This window comes from Cenococcum geophilum (genome assembly GCF_001692895.1).
Source record: "Cenococcum geophilum 1.58 unplaced genomic scaffold K441scaffold_61, whole genome shotgun sequence".
Taxonomy (NCBI): Eukaryota; Fungi; Ascomycota; class Dothideomycetes; order Gloniales; family Gloniaceae; genus Cenococcum; species Cenococcum geophilum.
In genome coordinates this window covers 581,877-603,158 of record NW_027137619.1, presented here as the reverse complement: position 1 = coordinate 603,158, position 21,282 = coordinate 581,877, and the positions used below count along the sequence as shown (strand labels likewise).

General features: G+C 49.5%; 7 protein-coding genes across 7 annotated transcripts; 2 read left to right on the top strand and 5 right to left on the bottom strand.

Annotated features, from left to right (window-relative positions):
* Positions 1 to 1,073: 1,073 nt before the first annotated feature.
* K441DRAFT_585903 (ankyrin) lies at positions 1,074 to 1,490 on the bottom strand (the record flags this gene model as incomplete). The annotated part of the gene is made up of 1 exon (XM_067644603.1): positions 1,074 to 1,490. A coding segment is annotated over one exon (417 nt), but the record flags the coding sequence as incomplete, so codon positions are not given.
* Positions 1,491 to 1,778: 288 nt separating this feature from the next.
* Positions 1,779 to 5,093, bottom strand: K441DRAFT_645703 (uncharacterized protein; the record flags this gene model as incomplete). Its single annotated transcript, XM_067646805.1, has 6 exons — positions 4,579 to 5,093; positions 4,050 to 4,530; positions 3,591 to 3,967; positions 3,366 to 3,540; positions 2,685 to 3,284; positions 1,779 to 2,198 (listed from the first exon to the last, which is right to left on the bottom strand). Coding segments are annotated over exons 1-6 (2,472 nt in total), but the record flags the coding sequence as incomplete, so codon positions are not given.
* Positions 5,094 to 6,908: 1,815 nt separating this feature from the next.
* Positions 6,909 to 7,827, top strand: K441DRAFT_297791 (uncharacterized protein). The gene has a single exon (XM_067641016.1). The coding sequence runs from the start codon at positions 7,129 to 7,131 to the stop codon at positions 7,768 to 7,770; it is 642 nt and encodes a 213-aa protein (XP_067498489.1). The 5' UTR covers positions 6,909 to 7,128; the 3' UTR covers positions 7,771 to 7,827.
* Positions 7,828 to 9,480: 1,653 nt separating this feature from the next.
* Positions 9,481 to 12,797, bottom strand: K441DRAFT_668229 (P-loop containing nucleoside triphosphate hydrolase protein). The gene is made up of 4 exons (XM_067649966.1): positions 11,226 to 12,797; positions 10,866 to 11,178; positions 10,011 to 10,757; positions 9,481 to 9,913 (listed from the first exon to the last, which is right to left on the bottom strand). The coding sequence occupies exons 1-4, from the start codon at positions 12,363 to 12,365 to the stop codon at positions 9,675 to 9,677; spliced, it is 2,439 nt and encodes an 812-aa protein (XP_067498488.1). The 5' UTR covers positions 12,366 to 12,797; the 3' UTR covers positions 9,481 to 9,674.
* A 619-nt stretch (positions 12,798 to 13,416) lies between these two features.
* Positions 13,417 to 17,224, bottom strand: K441DRAFT_585783 (uncharacterized protein; the record flags this gene model as incomplete). The annotated part of the gene is made up of 3 exons (XM_067644598.1): positions 13,417 to 15,663; positions 15,715 to 15,977; positions 16,033 to 17,224. The coding sequence occupies 3 exons, from the start codon at positions 17,222 to 17,224 to the stop codon at positions 13,417 to 13,419; spliced, it is 3,702 nt and encodes a 1,233-aa protein (XP_067498487.1).
* A 692-nt stretch (positions 17,225 to 17,916) lies between these two features.
* On the top strand, positions 17,917 to 19,435 carry K441DRAFT_297613 (uncharacterized protein). Its single transcript, XM_067641015.1, has 4 exons — positions 17,917 to 18,170; positions 18,665 to 18,743; positions 18,800 to 18,805; positions 18,868 to 19,435. The coding sequence occupies exons 1-4, from the start codon at positions 18,139 to 18,141 to the stop codon at positions 19,348 to 19,350; spliced, it is 600 nt and encodes a 199-aa protein (XP_067498486.1). The 5' UTR covers positions 17,917 to 18,138; the 3' UTR covers positions 19,351 to 19,435.
* Positions 19,436 to 19,863: 428 nt separating this feature from the next.
* K441DRAFT_586115 (uncharacterized protein) lies at positions 19,864 to 20,502 on the bottom strand (the record flags this gene model as incomplete). Its single annotated transcript, XM_067644613.1, has 2 exons — positions 19,864 to 20,222; positions 20,295 to 20,502. 2 exons carry the CDS (start codon positions 20,500 to 20,502, stop codon positions 19,864 to 19,866), a joined length of 567 nt encoding a protein of 188 aa, XP_067498485.1.
* Between the last annotated feature and the right edge of the window lie 780 nt (positions 20,503 to 21,282).

The following is a 21,282-nucleotide window of genomic DNA, read 5'->3' as shown; positions in this document are numbered from 1 at the left end:
GTATTGTTATATATATAGTTTAAGCGTCTTAAGGGAGTTAATTCTATACTAAGCTTCTTTAAGTTAGGACTTTATAGTTTGGCCTTTATTATAAACGGCTTAGAGATCGCTTTTAATGCTAGTTAGGAAAGTTATATATATAGAGAGGTACTAGAAGGTTCCTACTACGTTAAGGTCCTTAGGGTACTCCGGGCTACTCTAGGCTACTCCTAATTACCTAGGTAATATAGGTATAAGAGGTATTAAAAAGGCAGGCGAGTGCTTTACGTGTGTTCGCCAACGGGGTATTATCTATATTATAGTCGCCTATTTTAAGGGATCTATATAAGGCTGGCTGTAGTACTAAGATTATCTATAACTATGCTAGGGTTATCTAGGATTTGTAGTATAGTATTATCGGTCGCTCTAGGTCGTAATTACACTAGGAAAATAAAAATAATAGACTAGAAGAAAATTAAGGTTGTAATAGGGCGTAATTAGAGATACCATAAACTGTTACGGTGCTGTAATAAAGTAGACTAAATAACTACGTTGTGGTATAAAGAGGAGAAGAAGGTAAAAGGGGGTATTGTATATAAATAGTAGGGTCAGCCGCCAAGGCGCTAGTGGTGGGCTAGCTAATAGTAGGAAACAGTACGAGATAGTACGAGATAGTATAAAACAGTATACGTCAGGTTAGTGCCGTAACACTTTATAAGCCCTATTTTAGTATATAATTAATAAGCAAGGCCTCTTATATAGGAGTTATTTACTATTTATATTAATGTATAAATTATCTTAAAAGCTTACTCTTTAATTAATTACTTATAATTAATAAAGGGATACCTTATATAAGTATAGCTTTTCGCGCATACTTATAAACACCAGATTTAAAATCTATAGTAGCTATTTATAAGTTCTGCTTATTTTAATCCATATTTATTAACTCGTTATAGAGAAAATAGGTTAACAAATCGGTGGTTTAATTTTAGTTAGGTCGCCGAGTTCGGGGGGCCCGAGCTTATTGTATATATAATTCTATTACAACCTTATTAATAGCCTAGACGCGTTACCGTAGTGTCCTCCTTACGTATTTACACGGCGCCCTTGCTTAACAGTAGCTTAATAATCTTGTCGTGGGCTCTACACGAGGCCGCCTGGAGCGCGCTGCCGTAGCCTCCGCCTTGCGCGTTAACGTCGGCGCCTTTGCTTAGCAGCAGCTCGATAGTCTTATCGTGGCCTCCATACGATACCGCCTGTAGCGCGCTGCCGTAGTGTCCGCCTTGCGCGTTAACGTCGGCGCCTTTGCTTAGCAGCAGTTCGATAGTCTTATCGTGGCCTCCAAGCGATGCCGCCTGGAGCGCGCTGCCGTAGTGTCCGCCTTGCACGTTAACGTTGGCGCCCTTGCTCAGCAGCAGCTCGACAATCTTATCGTGTCCTCCAAGCGATGCCGCCTGGAGCGCGCTGCCGTAGTATCCGCCTTGGGCGTTAACGTCGGCGCCCTTACTTAGCAGCAGCTCGATAGTCTTATCGTGGCCTCTATACGATGCCGCCTGGAGCGCGCTGCCGTAGTCTCCGCCTTGGGCGTTAACGTCGGCGCCCTTGCTCAGTAGCAGCTCAGCAATCTTATAGTGGCTTCCGAGTAATGCGGCCTGGAGCGCGCTGCTAAAGCCTCCGCTTTGCGCGTTAGCGTTGGCACCCTTACTCAGCAGCAGCTTGACAATCTTGTGGTGGCCTCCAAGCGATATGGCCCGGAGCTTGCTGCCGTAGTATCCACCTTGGGCGTTAACGTCGGCGCCCTTGCTCAGCAGCAGCTTGACAATCTTGTTGTAACCTCTATGCGATGCTGCCCAGAGCGCACTACCGAAGCCTCCGCCTTGGGCGTTAACGTCGGCGCCCTTGCTCAGCAGCAGCTCGACAATCTTGTCGTGACCTCCATGCAATGCTGCTAAGAGCGCGCTGCCGAAGCCTCCGCCTTGGGCGTTAACGTCGGCGCCCTTGCTCAGCAGCAGCTTGACAATCTTGTCGTGGCCTTCAGACGATGCCGCCTGGAGCGCGTTGCCGTAGCGTCCGCCTTGGGCGTTAACGTCGGCGCCCTTGCTCAGCAGCAGCTCAACAATTTTGTCGTGGCCTCCATGCGATGCCGCCCAGAGCGCGCTGCCGAAGCCTCTGCCTTGGGCGTTAACGTCGGCGTCTTTGCTCAGCAGCAACTCAACAATCTTGTCGTGGCCTCCAAGTGACGCGGCCTGGAGCGCGCTGCCGTAGTCTCCGCCTTGCGCGTTAACATCGGCGCCCTTACTTAGCAGTAGCTCAATAACCTTATCGTGGCCTCTAAGCGATGCGGCCTGGAGCGCGCTGCCGCCTTGGGCGTTAACGTCGGCGCCCTTGCTCAGCAGCAGCTTAACAATCTTGTCATGGCCTCTAAGCGATGCCTCCTGGAGGACTCCACCTTGGGCGTTAACGTCGGCGCCCTTGCTCAGCAACAGCTCGACAATCTTGTCATGGCCTTTACGCGATGCTGCCTGGAGCGCGTTGCCGTGGTATCTGTCTTGCGCATTAACGTCGGCGCCCTTGCTCAACAGTAGCTCGACAATCTTGTCGTGGCCTTTGTGCGTCGCCGCCTGGAGCGCGCTGCCGTAGACTCTGGTGCTGTAGACTCTGGTTTGCGCGTTAACGTCGGCGCCCTTGCTCAGCAGCAGTTCGACTGCCGACTCGTGCCCGTTCTCTGTTGCCCTCAACAGCGGCGTCTGGCCGTACGAGTCTTGCATATCTATATGCAAACGATGGCCATTTCCATCTCCATTTATTAAGTCTTGAAGCAAACACACGAGTCCGAAGGAGGCCGCAAGGTGCATGCCTGTGACATGTCTTGGGAAGTTTTGACTATAGTCATCAGCCTTGTACTGTAAAACCCACGTCACCTGGGTGGAGCATGAAACCAGAGTCTCGTCATAGAGAAACGGCAGAGCCACCATTTTGATCGTCTTTTGGACTGTGAGGGCATGTTGTCCCCAATGTCGAGCGGCATAATCGAGGAAAGGGTTTCGAGTAAGTCTGTGCTCGAAGTCCTCGTTGCTAGGACAGCTACCAGCACGAAATGTTTTAAAGGACAAGTACGTCAGACACGCCGAAGCGATTTCCTGCTGAGCACGAGGATTCCAATCTTCCCGGATACGCTCAAAGTACTCTTGCGTGGTGTAGTGGACCAAACGAACAATGTTGCTCTCCTCGTCGACAGTAACAAGGCCCGCGCAAACGGACACCATATCTTCAATATCCGGTATATTATCTTCGTCCAGTTCTAACTCGTCTGCCTCGACAGCTAGGGCATAAGAAAGCTCTTCGGTAGTAAGCGCCCTCTGAGCACAGGTAATCCAGGAGAGCACATTTTTCGCCAGCTCAAACTCCTCAGGTAATTGCCCTTTGATTCTTTGAATCGCTTCGTCGTATGCTTCTTTTAGCGCCTCTGAACCTTTAGGGAGTTTCGCAAGCGCAGACTGGACAGCCTTCTTCGTTGGTTTACCCCGCAATGAGTCTAAATGGAGGCAAGCAAGAAGAAACCTTTAAAATGGTAAGCTGCAGTGTATACTAATATGGGATACAATACTTACATGCCGTCTACTGCTTGGACAATCCTATCCTGTATCTCCCCCTGTAAACTAGTATTGCGGTGGACACAGTGGGGTAGCCGATTCATCTGTCCTGCCACGAATTGCTTCACATCGGCATCGCTTGCTCGGATTTCCAGCATTGGGAATCCTTCAAAAAATTGTACAACCTTAGGCATAAAGCGTGATGTTGCCATAAGGCTTATGTCAGTCTTGGTTTGCGAGCTACGAAGTTTGGCTAGAAGTTTGCTGCAGGTACCATCGCTGTCCGAGCATTCATCTAGACCATCTAGAACAATGTACACTTTGTAGTAGCAGCTGCCAACAGAATTAAGTGCAGTGAGCAATTCATCAAGTGATGGCCGTGTTCTGCGATCAGCATGAACGCGCCTCTAAGGTTCTCTTCCCTACACTGTGTGCAGTGAGCAATTCATCAAGTGATGGCCGTGTTCTGCGATCAGCATGTCGTTCGTGTAGAGCTGCGACAGGCCCTCCAAACAATGGCCGCTCTTGGACCAGCTGTTTGAGGATGGCAGCTACTAGGTCCGTAGTAGTTTGGGTTTCCCGTGCTTTGTAGTTGCAGTACACGGAAGCAATGCCTATGTTGTCTTTCTGAAAAGTCTTCCACAAATAGTCAACCGCAATCGATGCGATTATCGTCTTTCCAGCGCCAGGAATTCCAGGACAAAATAGGGTCTGCTTCGTTCCTTGAAGCCAGCTAGTGAACTCGGGCGAATTGATAAACCATAGACCAGTCCCTTCCTGCCTCCTGCTAGTAAAGTCCGATTGCTGAGCCGGAAAATCCGTAGATGACAGCCAGTCCGTGATAACGCGATGTCGTTGGTTGTCTTGGCTTTCTCGCATGCACTTTACTTCAGCAGTAAGAACAGGTATAGCGGTTTTTATGGACGTGGTGTCGTCCCTAATTGCTTGGGATAGTTTTCTTCCGGAATTAGCTGTTTTATTGTCAAGGTAATACACATGCACTTACGAGTGATCCATCTCAAGTGCGATCTGAATGAGTGATTTCAACCGCTCGATTCTCGATAGTATGTTGGCCACCTCATCTTTGGTAGATTTCCATACGAGTGCTCTGCCAGCTTTGTGCAGTCGACTAGTCGATGCTGTTGCCACTTTAGATTGTAACTGATCAAGTGCAGACTTATATTGATCAAGAGGTCCGTTAGCAACAGCAAGCGACCGCACCGCTGTATGCCAGGAGGCATTTTCTGACTTTGCTTCCTCAAGGCGGTATTTCAGATTTGTGAGAAGATGGTAGATGTTTGATGCTTCGGTCGCGCACCGCGCCTGATCTTTGGAAGCATCCTTTGCGTTGATCAAGTAATTGATGACAGTGCTAGTGAGCTGTAAGACGGCGATGATGCTTGCAGTGACACTAAGCGGATCCATGCCAAGATAGCCGAGTACTTGACTAAAAATATTGATCTGTAAACGCTTGCAGGAGACTTGTATCTGAGCTGCGAAGCAACTCTAGGAGATGCATCCTTTATCGCAAAGGATATTCTGCCGTGGAAAAGGCGCGTGCTTGAACTTCAGCCCGGCAGTTGCAGGTTTCGTGTTGCTGAATAACGTATTAGCCACCCCAACGAGCCACCCAAAATTATACCAAAATTAGCTCTCTTTATATATTAATAACTCTACCACCACTGAATAAATAATTCTAAAATTAAAAACCTTAGTATTCAAGTTAATAATTTCCAAGTTTTTAATATTAAAAATCTAATTCCTTAACTTATAGTTGAAATTCCCCAATAGTAAAAGCACAACTTTAATAATAATAACAAGAATTATATCTAAAAAGTGTATTATATTAGTAGTATAAGTATATAAGTATCTATTTTTAGAATTTCATGATTATTTATTAAGTGGTAGTAGTGTTATTAATATATAAAGATAGCTGATTTGGTGTAATTTTAGGTGGCTCGCTCGGGTGGCTGGCTCGTTGGGGTGGCTAATACGTTAGTGATGTGGAGGCTGAGCAGGGCAAAGTGCCTGGGGCTCGCCAACAGCTTGAACCTTTCGGCTTGGGGTTGTATTTGCCAGATAATGTCATGGTCGTAGTTCTTTCGTTAAAGCTGAAGCGCGTTGTGGCGTGCTCTCAGCCCGTGGGGCGGCCAAAGTCGTGCTGGCAGCTTGGCTGATGTTCTAGCTGGTTACACGACGCTTCACTGGCATTCCGGCTGGTGGCTACATAGCCGAAGATGCCCAACGATTTTGTTACGGAGCTTGGCATCAAGATCAGTATGCTTCCGCCACCAGTCGCAACCCATGCACGCAGAACACCAATAATAGAGCCGATATACTTCGCTCAGCCGCCAAATCCCTGAGCATCGCAGACCAGTATGCCTCTCGCTTATGAGGATCAGTATGTCTCCCTGGCCTTGGCCGTCATATATCACGGCCATTGTCCAGCATCCTCAACGTCTGAACATTCATTCATATCCATATTTTACCACAGAACCAATTTCTTGCGATTCTTCCTTCCTATTTTGCCGCTGAAGTACAAATCTACGAGCCGCGCCTCCTGGGCGCGCGTGAGTGGGGGAGTTTAACATCGTTCACAACTCTCTTATCTCCAATCGCCTTTGCGCGGAGACAGACTGTCTTCGCGCGTCCTCAATCCCGAGCGAATATCAGCACCATAGTTTAGACTGCAGTCGAGGCAATGTATCCGCAGAGTATGTCAACCCGTACGAGGTTGAATACCTACTAAATCCCATCATTTGGCCCGGCCAACTTCATGTGTTCGATACCACAAACCTTTTCGAAGATTCATTGCTAGTTCGTTCATCCGACCCGCCTTGCAGTAGTCCTTGTTCTCTTAAGAATATCCCGGAAAGCACGGCCGCATCTCAAACATCGGACTCTGTGCTTCCTCTGTTAGTTCCGTCAATATCGTCATCAGGCGAAACTTTTCAGACTTCAGGTCCTATCAGTTACGTTATCGCCACTTCGCCATCAACTCAAATAAGCATTTCCCCATTGCCAGCACCAACCGGCTTTCCATTCGCTCCAAGGGAAAGTGGAAGACCTCAAGATCTCGGCGTCCGCAGTCCGTACTCGCCTCCCCTACAGGCCTCTAGGTCAGCTTCTAGTGAAGACTCAGTCTCAACAGCTGAGATTAACCCGTCTTACGAATCTACGCCAAATATACAGGTTATTCCTGCCGTCGAGAGCATTTCTGGAGAGCAGCCGCCGTATCGCTGTGACTTGTGTGAAGAAGTATTTGAGAAACGCCATCTGAGAAAGTAAGATCTTACGCACCATTCACTAGGTTCAAAAACATATTAACGCATCCTGGTAGCAACCATAGGAACAGGAAGCATACCCGTCGATATAAATGCCCAGTGGAAAATTGTCAACAAAAAGCATTCGGCCTGAAAAGAGATCTTGATCGGCATTTGACTAGTCGTCATCCCAAACAGTATCCGTGTGCGGCTTTAAAGTGTCCATATTCGGGCTGTCGGCTCGCTAATAAAATCTTTCCAAGGGAAGACAACCTCAAGCGTCACATCCGAACATGCCACGACACGCCTGGATCGACGGGACCATGGACTTAGTCGACGGTAACGATTTGCTACCTTCTCTAGAAGAACAACAGGAGCTAGGCTGTTCAAAANCCCGCCGTATAATCTTAACTTCTTATGGGACTACTTACATCGGCAACAGCTACACAAGAACCTTCAATATACCCGAACTACCTTTTGAAGATCCTCAAAGTTTGACATATCAGACCATGAATCAACAAAGCCAATTCTTGACTGAAACTGACGTCTGTCTGAATCGCTGTACGTGGAAGTCTACCTGCGACGATATCTTTCGAGGCCGTTCGCAGGAATGCCAGTGTGGGCACACTGACTTCGAGCTTGAAATCGAGTACCGCCAATCGGACGGTTGGCTGGAGAGTTCATATTGGGACGGAATGTCCTATTGGGACGGAATGTCCTATTTTGGCTCGTTACACTTAACATTCTCGCCTTCACGCTTCTCCCCAGAGTACTTGTTCGCAAAGTACTGTACAATATATTCCGAGCACTGCGGGTTCCTCATACCTCATTTCCGACGAGATTGGCTTATGGGATGGAATTATGAGCGCCTTTATTGTTACCCCGTCGAACCGTGGTTACCCAATAGTTTTAGCTTCTCTCGCCGGAATGGGTAACCTGCAGGACTTGCTGAGGCATGCTTTTACTCCGTTATCGCTTCTATGAGGAATGACTGGAGTCGAAAGCAGGCATGTCCTGAGATCGCTGCCTATTTCATGATATTCACGATTTATCTTCTGTTCTTTGCCTCCCCATTCCCGCGGGATGGGGGCTTTCTGATCCCCTTGCTAGTGTCATCCGACATATCTCCATAACATAGAGTTCTCGTCTGGTCTTTGTATTTCAATTTATTACGTGGACATGAACGCGCCTCTAAGGTTCTCTTCATGTGACACATAAGCATGTACGGCGCGTCTTATTCACGTCACATACATAGATCAATCCACGAGTTCACGACCAAAAATGCTTGTGAACGTAACGCATGTGGTCACTTATAAGTAGGAGCGACTCTAATCATGTTCAAATAGATTTTGTTCGTAGTACTCCAACGTAGCCTTATATCACCCACGGTATTTCACTGTGTAACTCATGATCTAATGATTTAATATTCAGCGAAAGAACAAGAGCCCTCATACTGCTTTGAACCCTTTTCTTATGTGTCTCCACTTTACGCTGAACCAGTTTAGGAAATATAAATGTCATTCCCAAAATCTACGCTCCAACCATAACCTCCCCCACCCACCCCAAAACCCCCCTTCTACACTCTTCGACACCGCAACCCAAAACGCCATCGCCTCAGTCCTCGGCGGCGGACAAACCTCCACAATCGCGCGCACCCGAACCCCAAGCCGCGGCGCCTCCGCCAAAAAACGCACACGCAGCGCCCCACTCCGCGCGATCGAACCCCGACACGAACGGCAGCGCGTGCTTCGTCAGCTGCAAGCCGCGGACGCAGGCGCGGGCTGCGGGCGACAGGCCGGAGAGGAAGGGGACGACGGCCTCTCGACGGCGGTGCCGAAGGCAAGCGTGTAGGCGCCGTAGAGCAGCGCCGCGGCTTCGGCGTGCGGCTGGCGGCTGGTGCGGAGGAGGGCCGGCGCGGTGGCGCGGAGGTGGGTGGCGTGTGGGTGCTGCAGGACGGTGTAGGTGGTTTGGGAGGGTGCGGCCGTGGATGCAGTAGGGGGTGCGGTGGATGGTTGTGGTGGTGGGCGGACGGGCTGGGGGGCTGGAGATGGGGTCGAGGGTGCGGTTGTAAAGGGCGTAGGGGTCTGTGGGGATGGGGTTTTGGTGGTCCTGGTGGTCCTAGTGGAGGAGCGGCGGGGGGTAGAGTGTGAGGGAAGATGTTGCTGCGGTGCTGGTGGGGAGGAGGAGCAGTTCGTATATCATGATGCGGATTTCGGCGGGGAGACGCAGGAAGGGGGAGGGATTTTGCGCCATTGTGGGATTTTGGATGAGGAGCTGGAGGAGGGGAAGTTATATGTGCGGTGAGAGGGTGAGGTGAAGGGTTTTCACGGTTTTTATGGTTGCATTGGGCGGTGGACAGCTAGTCGTAGGTATTTGGTTTAGCTCACTATTCAGGCCATCAGGGTACTGGAGGACATCGGCATCGATAAGAGCCGAAGGTTAGCCGAAGGTGCCCGACGGCACGGAAACATTGGGGACGGTATCCGCTTTGCTGATACCGGCCTAATGCCATGCAAGTCATTCCGTAGCCTACTAGTCCTCGCTCTGAGTCCAGCATGGCCTTTCAACGCTAATCAACTCGCCCACAGCATCACGAATGTAACTAACGGCGGACATTCTACCTTTCCTCCCCCTTTTTTTTTTAAACGACTAGTTTCACCGGGGTTCTGGTCATGGCTACTAAATATAATACGCCTTTTGTTCTCATTTTAACCAGTAATCCGATATGCTATATTCTGGACTCTATATGCCGAAAAGCGCTTCTCAAGCAGGACGTGTATATTTTTCATGCCTTCTCATCTATCCAAAGCATCTATTTCTTTATAAACCCTCAATCACTCTAGGCATAATGTGCAAACTCTCTCTTAGCATCGTGCTCATCCTCATCGAAATCATCCACTCGCAGCCCTTCTCTCGCCGCGCGCCTACTCTCGTCTCCGTGGTGTAGCGTGGCGAGGTACTTCTTAAACGCGCCGGACATGCGCACAATCGACCGGATGTGCGAATCCTTCAAGATGATGCGACCCTGATCGTCTTTCTCATCCTCAACTTCTGCAAGTGCGACAGCTGTTTGGAATGCTGTAAAGATCTCTGATTAGCTGTGCCCACACACTCCGTTTCTCAGACAACTCCTCCAAGAGAGAAAGTAAGATGCCATTGTAGAACCTATACTCACCATTCCTAATCTCCCTCCCATTCCACTTAACGGCCTTGACCTCCTTCGACGACGTAATGAACTTGCGCGTCGCTGGCGGAATACTCATCGTGTCTCCCCTATCCCGTTCCAGCTTCTTTAAAAAGCTCTCCCACACCTCTCCCCTATCCGCGTCCGAGAACTCTGGGTAGTGAATGCTAACATGAATGCGGCTGATAAAAGCGTCGTCGAACGTGCCAATACGGTTAGTCGTCAGGAACAGGATTCCCTGGTAATACTCCATAGCGCGCAGGAAGCCCGCGACGAGGTTGTTGCGCTCGAGGTCCTGCGTGATGCGCTGCTCCATGTAGATATCCGCCTCGTCGATCAGCAGGATCGCGCCCCAGTGCTTCGCCAGCTTGAACCAGTACGTCAGCTTAGACTCGATGGTGATGGGGTTGGTGCCGATGTCGGTGCAGGTCAGTGAGAGCAGAGGGCGCTTCGTGTACTCGGCGATGCATTCCGCCGTGTAGGTCTTGCCGACGCCGGGCTTGCCGTGCAGCAGGAAGATCATGCCTTCGCCTTTGCCTTGCACGAAGTCGGCGGACCATTGGTCTTGCGTGTGCGCGTTGTTCCCGGGACCTGGAGCGGGTTTGGCGACGCTGTCTTCGCGGGCGTACTTTTTGGAAAGTGACTTGATGAGATTGCGGGTATCTGAAGCAAGAACAAGGTCGTCGACAAGACGAGTGTCGTATTTGGGTTCGGAGAAGCAGGATACGTCAAGGCGATCTGGTTGGCCTTAGTCTATTGCACTGTACTACAGAAAGAGTGCCAGGGATATGATGAATTAAAGAGGCAGTGCGTCGGAAATATGAAAAATTGGGCTCGAATACTCACGCCAGTTGCGGACTTTCATGATAAACCCGTGAACAGATCGATCACACAGGAAGTATTGATGAGGCGTGAGTTCTTTAGTAGTCATGGGATTGATTCTAGCGTAGTCCGCAAATCTCGATTTCTTGTTTCGGCTGTTGAGCTTGACGCATCTCTTACAGAAACAATTTGGGATGCCTCCAATAGACCGCTCTCCCACATCATCCGAGAGTAGGGGTGGTGGAGGTGGTGGGGGCATCTTGGCGTTTGGAGGAGGCTTGTCGGCTTGTAGTGACGCCCAGAATGACTCGGTGTCAACCATCACGAGGCCAGTAAACTTAATCTTGTTACTCCGATAGTCTCGAAAGAGATCTGTGGACTTACCCTATGTCTAGGAAATGTAGTAGTAAGACCGTCATACCACATGCATTGTTTCGAAGTTAACCGGAAGAACATCTTTCCTCGTTCTTCAAGTCGCTTTCTCATGGCGCCGGGGGTCTCTTTGTGCTTATCTTCTCTAAGATACTCACAAGGGAAAATATCCAAGGATGCAATCTCTTTCTCTCCATCAAAGGGCAGGATAACTGCGAAATGGTTCCTAGGTCCTATGTATATTGAATCGTAATATAAATTCCAGAGGCAGATGGTGTACCGCATTGGACTGCCATTATTAATTTCCCAATTTACAGATTTAACAACGTAGCTATCCAAAATACCGCAGCTCTGCGTGTCATAGTAAACATCGATTCCAGGCTTGAATAGTGTCCATAGCATTTCGTAAGTCGTCACAGGTACTTCTCGCGCATGTCGTGCGTTCTCTTTCTCCAAAGAATCTTTGAGAGTTTGTCCCATAAAATCCAAAACGATACCGAGGTGCTCATAGGAGTCAGCCTCGCCTTCACACCGCTCATCGTCCTCGTGGTTCGCTCTAGGCGCGAAGTTTTCACGGTACGCAATAAGCTCTTTTTCATGGTGCACAAGGATCGTGTAAGGCTCCGAAATGGTAATGGAATCCCCGATTAGATTTTGGCCGGGATAATACTCTACGACAGCGCGGAGTGCATTGATGACTGCAGCCGAATTGATTTGGACATAAGTGTGGCCCATGGAATGGATTGGTGGTGGTTTCAGCGCTTCGCGACGGTATGCATACGGTGACCTGTCATGCGCCGTGAAGGCGATTGTTATGACCTCTAGTACTGGCTGCTCTGGAGGGGATTTGGATGGTGCGAATCTGTCAGACTCTTCTTCGAAGACAACGTTGTTGGTTGAAACATGGCGATACTCGATTTTATGAACGACCTTCTGGATGGGCACCCTTGGAGTTCCAGACCTTGACAAAGATGCAATTGATGCTGATCGGCTTGAGCGACCAGACCCCGAGGCGCATTTCTCACCTGCATCAGGGACTCCATTTGGTTGAGAGGTGTCGTTATTTTCTTCTGTGGGGATGGTTTCCGGTCCCTTTGGTGGAGTCTCGGTTGTGTTCGTTTCAGTCGCAGTGGGCTCAAGGTCTTGAGCCATGGCAAAAAATAACAGAAGGCAGAACCTGATCACTGATGCCTTCCGTGGTAGTCTCCCTGGCTAACCTCGCGAATATTCTTGGACTCAGACGCAGCTTCTAAAAGCTGTGCTTTACGGTCTCGAGTGCTGGAGTGTCTTGGGCGACCAGGCCAAAATACAGCGATTCTATCGCCTAAAAGGAAAGAGGCAACTACCAAAAACAAAAGCAGCAAATCTCGAGGCTCATATGTGGATGGTCGGGGCATTGGCATTTATTCAAGCGAGGGCTGAAAGGCTAGGCAACCGTTGTCAAGTTCGATGATGGAAAAGTCAAACGGCTCGGAAGAAGCAATTGCAGCTAACTGGAATAGTGAAGACGGTTTCTGTTCGCCGCTTGAGTTTTGAGGCTGAGGTGGGCAGAGCCTGCAGCTGAGCAAAACAAGGTCTGGGGACTTCCTTGCAAATGGCGGAGATGCAAGATATCCGGCGGCGTGCCGAGACCAATCAAGACAGCCGTGCAGTCGAGAATCTGCAGCCATGGTAACGTTTGTCCAGTAGGTCGGTCCCATAGAGTTGGTTGCGCCTGCTACTTAAACTTGACGTTAAAAAGGGTGGCTGGTGGCTTAGAGTTATGCGCGAAGCTTGTCATGCACAAGCACGGTACCAAGCTGCTCACCGGTACGCTGAGGAGGGCCGGCCATCGTATATCCAGTGGTACACAAAAATGCTGGTGCTGCATTGCTGGTCACACGGCATCACATCGAGGACTGTCCATGAGTAATTCATATCTCTAGCAAGAGAAGTTCATTCCTTTTTGAATGACTATATGCTCTATCAATCAGAGCTACAAGCAACACGAATTAGAGGAGAAACATGCCCTCGGTAGTGCCGTGGGATCCGCCAAGAATCCCGGCGACTGAAGAAGCAACAAAACACCATCCATGAGTGCAGAGAGAACGCGTGGCGCGTTAACGCAGGAGAGAGAGGATATACTAACATCTGATATCTTTCTTCAGAAGTGAGCCATCCGAGCGCAACAGAAATAATAACATGCATTGTATCGTCCGACTCATCAATAATTCGGAGATGTTACACTACCCAGAGAAGGGAATGGTCTGGCACCAAATGCAGAGGGAGCAGGAAGACTATGACCTGGAATAGGACTGCCGATCTCACCCAGCGCCGCTGTCGGACCTCCACTCTCCTCGAATTTGATAGCATACCGACCAGAACCAGGAGCAGCTTCTTTGAAATTGAGTGTGCCACCACCATTCGACGAATCGCCAAGTATATCGCAGATTTCAATAATCTCATCAGGCTTGATCTGTGGGTCGGCGCCGGATCGGGTGGCTTCAATGTGGCGGAACACGTCGTTTACAGCATAATAACCATCCGGGCTACTTTGCTTCGACGCCAAAGCTTTGCAGGCCTGACATACCACTCGACGAACGAGCACAGGCCGGGATTTCGCTGCATATTGCTGATTTCCCATCATCGGAAACGTGTTGTTAAACATTCCAGACGTTGGTGAGTTTCCCCAGCCTGGAGCACCAGACATTGCGAAAGGCATTGAGGGCGTGCTCCATGCACTCCCAGTACCACTAGAGCCGCCAAATGGGGCGTATGAATCTACCCTTGGCTGGCCAGGTCCTTCCGGGAAACCAAAACCCATGCGCGCGTTCCTGGGCATTCCACCAGCTTGCATACTCGCGCGACGCGTCTCTGCATCTGGGGACTGAAATTCTGGTAGAGGATCATCTGCATCTTCGAGTAGAGCTTTACTGCCTAGATGGTTGGCGAGCTCATCAACTTCAACCCCTTTTGACTGCCTGCTATCTAGATTGCCCTCATGAGGCTTTACACTTGATGGCCGCTGAATGGGTGCAGGTCTGGCGATTGGTTGAGCTGGGGGTGCTGCAATGGAAGGCTCGATATTTGGCTTGTCGAAGGACGCTGATTGCTGTCTAGAATGAGAAGGCATGCCCATTCCAAAACCAGGCATCTGATTAGTAGCTCCAATGCCAGGAATTGATGGCGGGAATCCGGGAGGTCCTTCCATGGGGAATCCCCTCCCAATCGGTACGCCCGGAGCAGGCCCTGGCATTCCCGGTGGTGGAAATGGGCGAAACTGCGAACCTGGCTGTGGAGGAAACATTGGCATATTGTGGCCGATCGAAGGGCGTGGGCCCATCATACCGGGCATCATGGGTGCTTGGCTATGGGGAAAGCCATTCAGACCTGGAGGCATTCCGCCCATGACAGATCCTGGAGGCTGCATTCCAAGCGGAGGTCCAATTGGGGCCATTGGGGATGACGGCTGGGGGTGATGAAGCATAGCTTGCTGTTGTGCATTCGAAGGCTTTGTCAAGATAGTCTTAGGCGCAATGGAATTTTGCATCTGCGGCGCAGTATTGCTCGGGGACATCGACTTGCTAGTTCCAGGGGCAACTTGAGGCGTCTTTGGCGAAGATCCATGCGACCCTTGTTGGGAGCTTTGGCGTGGGCGTACAGGAGTAGGTGCCTTAGGAATAGCCGGGGTTGCTACCTGAACATGTGGAGACGGAAATCCTGTAGAGGATTGTTTTGAAAGTAGTCCAGGAGGTAGAGCAACAGCAACAGGCTGCGAGGGTCGCTTTACAGCGGAAGTAGGCGCTTGAGAACCTGCGGCGGTTTGATCGTCCTTTCTAACGCGTTCCTTTTCTGTTCTCGCCTTGGCTTCCCTTTCCCTCCTTTCTTTGTCTTCCTGGGCCTTCTTCTCTCGGGCTTCTTTCTCTCGAGCTTCGCGTTCCTCACGCTCTTTTCTTTTGGCTTCCTCACGAATCTTCTTCTCTTGAGCCTTTTGCTCACGAATCTTACGCTCGATTTCCTGTTGGCGCTCCCGTTCTTCTTGAAGTCTCCTTACTCGCTCGGCTTCCTTCCGTTGCCTCTCTTCTTCCTGGGCCTTTCGTTCCGCTTCCTTTTTCTTTCGTTGCTCTTCCTTCTTCCGCCGTTGCTCCTCTTGCTTCTTTTCCTCAAGTGCTTTTGCTGCAGCTTCTTCCGCAGCTTTCTCCGCTTCTTTTCGTGCCTTCTCCTCTGCCTTTGCTTGCTTCTGCTTTTCCTTCTTGTCTTTCTTCTTTTGAGCTTCTCTGGCTCGCTTGGCCTCCCTCTGAACATCTAGTCGCGATTCTTCTTCTAGCTCCTCTAAAAGTTTTGCTTGACGTTCCGCAGCAACCTTTTCTCGGTAGGCAGTGAGTACCCGCTGTTCAAACATCCTCGCTGCAAATATTTGAAACATTCGCCGGCCTTCTTCCATCCGCTGCTCTTCGGTCATAGTGTCCTGCTGCAAGTATTAGCAATCATCGAATGGCAGCGGGACATAAATATCGCTGACCATCTCGTCCTCGTCCTCATAGTCCTCATCGTCCTCCTCGTAGTCTTCATCTTCCTCCTCATCGTAATCGTCGTCGTCCGGCGGTGCACCATGACTATGAGCAGTGTGAGCCTTTGAGTAAACGTTCGGATGTGACAGGCCGGCGGCGGCATACTGGGCCTCCTCTTCCCGTTGCATCCGACGCTCCGCCAATTGCTCCATCATTTCAATGAATTTCTTCCCGTCATTCTTCAGTAAATCGTCTGCAACCGTCAGGATACCGCCTAGACTATCGATTAGCCCCTTTGTATTCCTTATGCCGAAAATTTGGGGATAAACCTTTCACTGTCAGACTATTGCCAAAGTTGAAGAAATCGGTTGCTGGGCCACGTGGTAAATCAGCGTGCTCCTCCTCACTATAATCATCCTCGTCATCATCCTCACTATACTCCTCATCCTCGCCTTCTTCATCATCGTCCTCCGATTCGTCGTCGGCTAATTCTCGTATTCTGGACGGCTGATGTGAATTCATCATGTGAGGCATACGATCCGGAGGTACTCGGCTGCCTAAGGAATGGCTATATCGGCTTGGAGGAGGGAGCATAGGTCCTCCATTTTCTTGCTGGTGGTTTGCATACTGTTCTAATTCCTCGTAATAGGCGTCGTAGAGAACTTCAAGCTCTTCTTCAATAGCGGTCCGCTTCCGGCCACAGACGGTACAACTACAGGAGTGTTTCTGCTGCTCCTTCATCTTCCGCAGAACAGCCTCTTTCTCAATTTTGACCAGCGATTTGCGCTCATCTTCACCCAATGAGAGCCAGAATTCTTTGATCCTCTCCCGCTCTTCCGATGTTGACGTATTCCAGATACGATCCTTCGAATTGGCACCACGCTGGACTGTCCGCAGCGTAGCGCTAGATAGTTGTGGGGGTGGTGGAGGCGGTGGAGGGGGCACTTGGGATGCGGAGTGGGGTAGTGCATTAGCGGAGTTGCCAGTGGGACCGTTGTAGGGAGGCTGTGGAGGAGCAGACCGGCTCTTCTTCTTTTTCTTAGATTTTTTGCTCGTACTACTACTATCCCGGTTCCCAGCATAATCGGTCTGATAGTGACCGTTTGTATTATATGGGTGCCCGTAAGCTTGGCCTTCATCGTCCGTGTAGTAGAGGTCATCACCGTCAGCAGGGTCAAACTGGTCGTGGTCGCCGAATTCGGGATCTCCATAATCCGGGACCTGTTGAGCGGAGTAAGGACTTGTGCTCTGGCCATGCGGCATATGCCCATTCCTCACGTTTGTGTTCTGCTTTTGATCCTGCTCTGCAGCTTGCCGGGCAGCCTGCTTCTCTCGCCGCTTCTGCTTCTTGCGATTCACTCCAGCAGCCGCAGGAGCGTGTCCACCTGTGACGCCATTGGTGGGCGCAGTTGTTGCGGCCACTTGACCTTTTGTGCCTTGAGCCATAGGAGCGAGCGACTGGGGTAATCTAGTACTAGCAAATGTGTTAGATACAAGTCTGTTGGAAAATGGCGTGCGCATAATTAAACCTCGTGGAGTGTTGGTGTTTGAGAGATTTGTTTCGAGGTGAAGATTCCGGAACGAAAGGCCCCTCCAAGTCAGCACGTACAGGGAAGGCAGGTGGCAGAGTTGCACAGCTCGACGTCCTAGGCCGAGTGAGCAAAGACGGCTAGGGTGGAAGTATGAGCGGTCCGTATGTGTGTATGTCGGCGTGGTGGTGGAGTGCCTTGAGCCGCGTTCGCAAGGCGATGTCAAGAGTTTGATGTGCAGGTGAGCCGTCCTTGATGTGACGGCGAGAAAAATTACGCAATACGTAACGATAGATTACTATGTAAACTAACCCTAGGCACAGCTTCAACCTGGCACGTTTAATCCCGCTGAGCACTGATCTCTGCCTCAGGATCTGTCAGACATCCTACCGAGTCCAATCTTTTCCTCCTTTTTCCTCCCCATTCCTCGCCATACTACCGAGTCCGGCGCCTCCTGGGTGAATCACGAAACTTCAGGATTAATTCCCTCTGCACACCACCGCCCTGCGCCCCCACCTGTTTCGACAGCGCTTCACCAACACATTGCCACGGCCAGCGCAGTGCCACTACCTCCCCCCGACAAACGCTGCGAGCCTGACCCGATACAGCTGCACTCCAAGAAATCCTCCCAATACCCTTAGAACAGTCTTGTACCCTTTCACCGGTTACATACGAATCCGCAGCTTATACCTCCCCTCACAGCATCTGCGCGGAAGGCCGTGGCGCGAGTAATTGCAAGAACTGCTCAGGAGCATAATTTGGGAGGCGGAGAAAATATATTGGGTGGAAGAGAAGATCACCACACTCTCTGCAGTGTATCGACGGGCTTGACGCTCCCAAACGCATCATTCCCGAGTGTCTTTTCTGGAGGCTCACAACAGAACGACAGCTCCAACTCCTTTCAAAATGGCACAACAAGGAGAGAGCGTCATGCGAAGGTATGCTATTTCAAGGAGTATTTCCTCGAGTATTTCCTCTTGATGCATCAATTCCTTTTGGCACGGCTGGAAGTTGTCAATTGCGACCCTCAGCACTCAGCTGCTTCACCCTTACGTTACAATTTTTTTGCACATTTCTTTTGATTTGCTCCGTTTTCAGGCACCAGGATCCAGCAGCCAGTCAAAACTGCAGGAAGCTGTTTCCTTCGATCAGTTTTCTGTTATGCTAGGCGAGCAACGATAACCTGGATTGGCGTTCCCGATCCGAGCTTCTCCATGGCTAAAAATAGGCCCTGCTCGCATGGCTTCCATGTCTGAATTTATCGTCTCGGATCAAACTCCTCCTTTTAGTTATTTTCGTATTCAGTACTTCCAGCCGTTCGCAATGGTTCGACGTTCACATTCGTTGCTAGCCGCTTTTGAGTTTCTTCCGACAGAGTGCAACCGAAACCTATGACGAGTGCAACCAGCTGACCAGATCTTTCTCTGCATAGGAAGTTGGTGATTATTGGAGACGGTGCTTGTGGCAAGACGAGTTTGCTTAGCGTTTTTACATTAGGGTATTTCCCTACAGTAGGTACTCCTGTGTTTTGAATTCACAAGAAACAAGCTAAATTGTTCTCGTCTAGCGTTACGTGAGTAAAGAATCATGCGTCATTTAATTTATGATATATTAATGCTGACCGGATGGCCTTAGGTCCCCACGGTTTTTGAAAACTATGTTACAGATTGTAGAGTCGACGGTAAATCAGTCCAGCTAGCGTTATGGGATACCGCAGGACAGGAAGATTATGAACGTCTACGGCCACTCGCATACTCAAAAGCTCATGTCATTCTCATCGGCTTCTCCGTCGACTCTCCGGATTCCCTAGAGAATGTTAAGCATAAGTGGGCAGAAGAGGCTCGTGAGCGCTGTCCCGGTGTGCCTATTATCCTTGTTGGGCTGAAGAAAGACCTCCGTGATGACCCGCTGGCTATCGAAGAGATGCGGAAGAAATCACTCAAGTTTACTTCTCTAAAGGCTGGAAACGATATGAAGGAAGAAATCGGCGCGCGAAAGTACCTGGAATGCTCGTCACTAACGGGTGATGGCGTGGACGACGTTTTCGAAGCAGCGACCCGCGCGGCTCTTCTTGCAGTTGACAAGAGTGAAGGTGGTGGGTGCTGCATTATTCTATGAAGCGGCGATCATCCGATAGCATTGGGCGGCGTTCCGGTCTGGCCTTCTCTGCCTTTTGGTGTTACTTAGCGGTTTTGTAATCTGGCCATATATTTGTTTTATTCGAAAAGCTCTCATTTGCAGGTGATTGATTGGAGGTTATTTTGCAAGTGGGGATTGAAATCTTGCTACTAATGATGATGACGATGTATCATCTGTACACTCTTTTTGATACCTGGTATTTTTTCCTTGCTTTTTGAGCAGAATTGCTGCCAGAATTGTTCACTAGCCACATCATCAGCCATATTACGCTTCAAGCTAATATTTACTAATACTATGTCTGCAATGATAGCATGCCGATAATATAATACAAGAACAACCAGTTCTACACACATAGTTTTTAATGAGCTCGGAAGCAACCTTATGTCTACATTTTGCCGCTTTTCAATGCCGTCTAAGTGTAGATGTCATACTCGTACATGCCATTTGACGCCAGATCCTCCATAATTCATCATACACCAAGCTTACATTGTCTCATCTCGTCCAATCGTGATTCCACCCTTCCCTAGACGGATATTCCATCTGAATCCTTGCGTATTCAATCGGCACATTGTCCCAAATCCCATTCTTCCCCATCGCAATTCGATATAGCCTCCCGACGTCCTTCCCGCCCTCCTGCCCCGCCATTCCCCGTTCATCCATGAGTCGCAACGCCTCGCATGCCTCCCGCATGCTGTTGTATTGCCGTTCTAGCTCAAGCTGCTGCGCGGTGCGCTGCTTAGCGCGGAACAGCTGCCAGGCGCGGTGGATGGTCCAATGGCGGAGGAAGCGGAGGCGCGAGAAACGGAGCGGGCGCGGTGTCTTTTGGTGAGTTAGGTGGTAGCGAATTTGGGCTGGATAGAAAGAGGTTAACTAGAGGAAACCTGGAGATTTTTGGAATTTTTTGAAATTCGAGGTAAACTCACTTATTCGGTTATCTATTTTCTGGCCTCCGCCTTTGCCTTTGCGCGCTAGGAGACGGGATGAGGAAGTGAAGGGTGCGGCATTGGATGCTTGTGGTGATTCGGTGATTGGTGAGAAGGTTTTGCGGAGGAGACAGTTCACCGGGAGAATGCGTGTAGAGAGAGGGCGGATAGTCAGGTGGAAGGACAATGGTATTACTGAGCGCCGCATTGTTGCTGCTATTACGCGATAAGAGAATTTAGCTAATAGGGAGGTAATCGGACACGAGTTGTTATGTCGAACGATTTCTGGAGGTTAATTGATTCTCGCTCCGACCTGTTCTCCGTTAATCTTTTGCCAAGGCTCCTACTGAACTTCGTCACATGATATTGCAAAGAGGCCTTCAATCAGTTTCGTTTTCCAGATATCTAGATAATGAGGTGAAGTAGTGGCTTGCTATAATATCACTTGGCGTTATGTGATCATAAGACTTAAGCTTCGGTTTATTGAAGTTTACGGAACGGTTAACTTAAGCCCCGAATATTTCCAATAAAATCGAAAAGAATAATAATATAAGTAGCTGCCGTAGGCTTTACTATCTCAGGGTTTTGCTTAGCTGTTTCAAGTAGCGTCATGGGGGTTTGATGTATACATAACTCTTGAAACGGCTATGAGGCATCTGCACGGTATAATGAAAGCACGTAAGAAAATCTTCGGGTTGGCCTTAGGTTGCTTCGGACACCAAACTTGGCAGTCCATGTCCGCTGGTACAACTCGTAACTGGCATACTTTGTTGAAGTGGAAATGCTCCCAAGTACCACTCCTCGGCCCCCGGCAATCTTAACAGTCACTTAATAAAACCTAGGCCTATAAGATACTATTATATATTCTATATATATACGAATATTTAGTGTAGTATTATAGGCTAGAATCTCTACTTAAATATCTTCTCTTAGAGCTAAGGGTCTATAATTTAAAGAATAATATTAAAATATTTACTATTATTAATTA